Source organism: Scleropages formosus, chromosome 11, assembly GCF_900964775.1.
Source record: "Scleropages formosus chromosome 11, fSclFor1.1, whole genome shotgun sequence".
NCBI lineage: Eukaryota > Metazoa > Chordata > Actinopteri > Osteoglossiformes > Osteoglossidae > Scleropages > Scleropages formosus.
Window position 1 is genome coordinate 6,259,387 of NC_041816.1, and position 4,514 is coordinate 6,263,900.

General features: G+C 46.9%; 1 protein-coding gene across 7 annotated transcripts; it reads left to right on the forward strand.

Moving 5' to 3' along the window:
* Window positions 1-1,176: 1,176 nt before the first annotated feature.
* On the forward strand, window positions 1,177-4,514 carry marveld3 (MARVEL domain containing 3). Of its 7 annotated transcripts, none has more exons than XM_018752554.2 (5): window positions 1,177-1,256; window positions 1,439-1,507; window positions 1,818-2,050; window positions 2,233-2,357; window positions 3,597-4,514. In XM_018752554.2, the coding sequence occupies exons 3-5, from the start codon at window positions 1,851-1,853 to the stop codon at window positions 4,199-4,201; spliced, it is 930 nt and encodes a 309-aa protein (XP_018608070.2). In that variant the 5' UTR covers window positions 1,177-1,256; window positions 1,439-1,507; window positions 1,818-1,850; the 3' UTR covers window positions 4,202-4,514. The 7 variants fall into 7 exon arrangements, with proteins under 7 accessions (XP_018608070.2, XP_018608072.2, XP_018608071.2 ...); XM_018752556.2 differs by having other exon boundaries at window positions 1,468-1,507; XM_018752555.2 differs by having other exon boundaries at window positions 1,181-1,360.

Consider the following 4,514-nt stretch of genomic DNA (forward strand, 5'->3'; position numbering starts at 1 on the left):
TCTGCCCGCCCTCCCGCTCACGCACGCACGTACGTACGTACGTGCGGACGCACGCACGCTCTCCTTCCACTCCTCTGTTGGTGCTACGTACGCCTCGTTCGGCGTCGTGTGGGAAGAGCTGTACCACCCCCTAATACAACACAAAGAAAGTCGCCAGGAAAATACAATACGGATTAAAGTTTAGATGAATGATGTAATAGTCTTAATTACTCTTTTTCTGAGCGAGTCTTGGGTAGTATGGGTGTAGTGTTTGGTTTCATTCGAGGGCCAAGTAGAGAATTTAAATTTATGGATATGAAATCGTGGTTAACACAATTAGGTTGATTAAATAAAATTGTCGCTATCCTTGCAGCAGTGAAATAAAGCAAACAGCACATTTTCCCAATAGTGACAATGGTGTGCAATGAATTTGATGAAATGATGCATTTTTTCAGTAGTATATCAGAACAGTTTCATACTGCTCTTCACGGAATGAACCGAAAGACTTGTTAATAAGCTGATTTTTTTTTTTTTTTTTTTTTTCCCAGCACCAACGCCTAGCGCTCACGTAGGGGATAGAAGGGTAGTCGCTGTAAGGCTTTGAAACTCGCGGGGACTCAGCGGGAGGGGCCCGCGCTCCAGGGACTGAGAGTGAACTCAGGGCGCATGCGCAGCGTCACCATTCCTCGTCGAGCGACGGTTGACGTGCTGGTGTTGTTGAGGCTTTAGTTTGCAGTTCGCACAAACACTCATAAAAAGGCTTTTCACTGATCCAGTGACGCTTCTGCGAGGTCTCTAGAACTATGTAAATTGGTGCATTGTAATATTAAGCTGTTGTAAGGCACCAAACTATTAGAAATAGTACTAAGAGGAGTTTAACGCAAATATTTCGTGGAATATTTAAATATTAAAATTATTACGCCCCTCCCCCCCCCAGTGTACGTTTATGATTGACACGCAGCAAGACGTGGGAAAAAAAACAAGCGCGTGAAAGCTTGTCAAGTATCTCCAAGTCAACGAATCAGAAAACTTTAGGCTGTGCAAGAATACAGTTTGTGAGTACAGGAAAACGAGTATTTCCTAAACCTTTAAAGAACCCAACCACTGGTTTCTTAGTCCTGCGGTAACAGTGGAGCAGGAGGAGGTGTTGTGAAAGGGGCGGAGCCGCTTGTGCGCGCGCTCTCAGGTGTGCTCGCGCGCGCGCATGCCATGATGAGGAGGCGCCTGTTGCTGAAGAACGAAGCAACCCTAGCGCCGTTGGATCATCGTTACAAAAGGTACGCACTAATGTTAGCGAACCGTTTTCTTTGAGCCGCTCGGATATGTGTCTGTTTAGTTCGAGGCAGACAACGCGACACTCGTCTTTCTGCGTGTTCAACAGGTACGGATCGTTAATCGCACTGCGCTATTGATGTGTTTCGGTTTCGTTTTTCATCTTCTGCATTTAATCTGGACCCAGGAACTGCTTCTCATGTGACCCTTATGTAGGGCATCCTCCTGCTCCACACCTTTGGCATCAGTGACTCAGGTGAGTTTCTGCCAGCGGAGCCCTTTGCTCCCCTCTCACCGCAAAAGCGGCAGGAGCCTTTGAGTTTCTAGTCCTCTGCACGGGAATGGCTTCTCCCCTGGGCCTCCTTGTCCCTTACGCACACCCAGTTTACTGCAGTGTGGAGTTGGTGTGCAGCAATTCCTCAAGAATCTGCTGTATAAGAAAAAGAATCTGTTTTCCGGCTGATGGAAACACGTGACAGCTGTTGACCTGCGTTAAATCCCTGGCTTTTTTTTTATTATTATTATTGAATGGATGACCTTTGACCCTGATCTCCTGCCTCCCCCAGAGTACAGTCCTGAGAGCCTAACAAGTGAGAGCGATGCCAGAGGGTGACAGGTTTTACAAGAGAGATGGGTACTACCCCAGGGGAAGGGAGAGGGACCCCACTTATTACGGGGAGCGGAAGGACTCCGGTCACGGCCGGAGGGACTACCGCGATCGACCAAAAGACACGTTTGACCGTTCTCACCGAAGCCCTCCAGACTACAGGGACCCCTTCCCTCCAAGCCAGCGGGAGGAGTAAGTCTCTATACCGTGGTAGGATCTTGAAAAAACACCATTTAAGCCATGAATGAGTAGATGTTAAGAACTGGAATGCGCAGACCCACATTAAATAAGTATAAACACCTTCCAGCCACATTGATTCTATACATCTGGTCTGGTTTTTTGGGGTGTCATGTTATATTAACACTAAACTGTAGTCTTCCTTTTCACCCCCCACCCAGCAGTTATGAAACATCTGTATCCCACACTGAAACGGAGCCGTATGAAAACCCGCAGCGTAGACACGCTCTTTACAACCTCAGGTACCTTTGCACTGAACGAGGTGAGTTTGGTTTTAAAGACGGGACTAAATCAGAAATAGCCTCCTATTGTTTTTTAAATATACCAAGTGGTGGTACAGGTGGTCTCCAACTTACAACGGGGTTACGTTCCTTGAAACTCATAAGTTGAAAATACACACACACACACACACACACACACACACACACACACATTTTGTTGAAAATGCATTTAACACACCTCTGCGTGACAGACTGGGTGATGCAGATCGCTGTCGCTGCCCAGCATTGCGAGAGTGTATCGCTTGCCTGAGGGGGAATAAAAATTCAAAGTATGGTTTCTACTGAATGTCTGTCGCCAGCTCACCATCGTAAAGCTGAAAAAATTCATAAGTCAAACCATCGTAAATCGGGGATCCCCTGCAGTATGAACATGTCGATTTTGAATTTGTTGTGCTTGTTCAGAACATAACAGATTTGGTGTGGCTTTAAAATTGCAGTATCACTGGGACAGCAGCTAGCATAGTGGCTAGAGGTATTGCTTTGAAACTGAAGGCCCTGAGTTCAAATACCGCTTCCTGCTGCAGCACCCTTGCTCAAGGTGTTTACTGTGAATTGATACAGTAAAACTTACCCAGCTATATAAATGGACAGATAACTAGCTAGTTTAGGGTACAGCCCTAATGTTGGAAGTCCTTTTGGACAAAGGTATCGGGCAAACAAAAATAATGCTCAAAACAGATCTATAATCCAACAAATAAAATTTAGGAAATCCACGCTGGTGTAATGGCACCAAGTTAAGAAATGGCAAACCTTTCGGCTTTAAAGATACTATCGGGGCGAGGCGGTGAGGGCAGTCAGTGTGGGCACTCATGGAGGGTAGAGAAAAGGAGGAATGTCGCAGTACAGGTTTGTGAAGGCAGTCATGTGACCAGTCAGCACTCCACACCTGCCCTGAGATGTATTTTCAACTAGTACCACAAAGCAGGGTGGTGCTGGGGCTTGAGCAGCACAACCTGAAACGGTAAACGTGTTTCCCATTGCTCCCATTACCTGCAGTGAGCCCCACATGTCTGTATATGGGCCTGGTTTCTACCCTCTCTTCTTTTGTCTTCACCACAATTCTCTAAAAAGATCTAAATGCACTTCTGTTGTAACGTATGTAAATCACTTGTGTTGATCTCATCAGAGAAGAGTTAACTGGGTCTAACATAAGGGTGAGTGGAGTTGCACTTCTTGGAGTGATCAATCTTTGTTCCTCCTGTGCTTTCATTGCTACGCAGCCATATGCCAGATATTAGAAGTCTTTCTCAACATGCTGATAGTCATCTGTGCCGGGGTGTCCTATAACTCATCCAGGACCTACACGGACCTGGCCAGTCTCGGAGGACTGTACGCCTACTACTACGGTGGGCCCAACGCCTTCACAGGCGCCGACGCCGTGCGCATCAAGGAGCTGGACACTCAGTTCTACCAGCTCAAGCTACCTCCGTACATCTACACCATGGCGTGTGGCGGGGCGCTGATGAGCTATGCCTGCGTCATGCTTCTCCTGGGGGTCTTCAGGGTGCCATTTCGTTGGCCCCTCACACTGTTGGTGGAGATCGTGCTGAATGCCCTCATCGCCCTGGGCTACATCCCGGCCGTGACCTTCTACTTCATCAAGCTCCAGGCATCGTACGACACGGCCGTCTGCAAAGAGAGGCAGCAGATGTACGAGAGCAAGGGTTACCAGGGCTATGAGTGCAAACTCCATGCAGCAGACATCTGCGGCGGGCTGCTAGGGGTAGCGGGGGCCATCGCCTTCGCCTCTGGAGCCGTGCTAGCCATACGAGCATTGCGAGAGCGCATGAAGAAATCCCACCAGGACCCCCCCCTTCCCCTTTAATGAGCACACAAAAGGTTTCCTTTAAATCCAGGTATCTTTTTGGAGAGTTAGTGTGGTCATTCAATACTATACTTCTGTTATGACAACACAAGTGTTTTTTGCGAAGCAATATGTCTAAGTTTATTTTGAACTACTGGTACTTTATCACAAAATAGGCTCATATTGCTGCAATCATTATGGGACTTCAGTGTATATTCTGTTAGTATTTTAAATCTTGCCATTCCTGTACTAAAATCTTAGTTTTAATTTTATAGTGGACCATGCTTGCTGTAAATATCTTGTATTTTATGTAATAAACATCCTTTTGGGCAGA

Coding starts and splice junctions, on each gene's coding strand:
- marveld3 (XM_018752554.2), top strand. CDS start 1,851: ATGCCAGAGGGTGACAGGTTTTACAAGAGAGATGGGTACTACCCCAGG. Junction 2,051..2,232: donor CCTCCAAGCCAGCGGGAGGA/GTAAGTCTCTAT, acceptor ACTAAACTGTAG/TCTTCCTTTTCACCCCCCAC. Junction 2,358..3,596: donor GTACCTTTGCACTGAACGAG/GTGAGTTTGGTT, acceptor ATTGCTACGCAG/CCATATGCCAGATATTAGAA.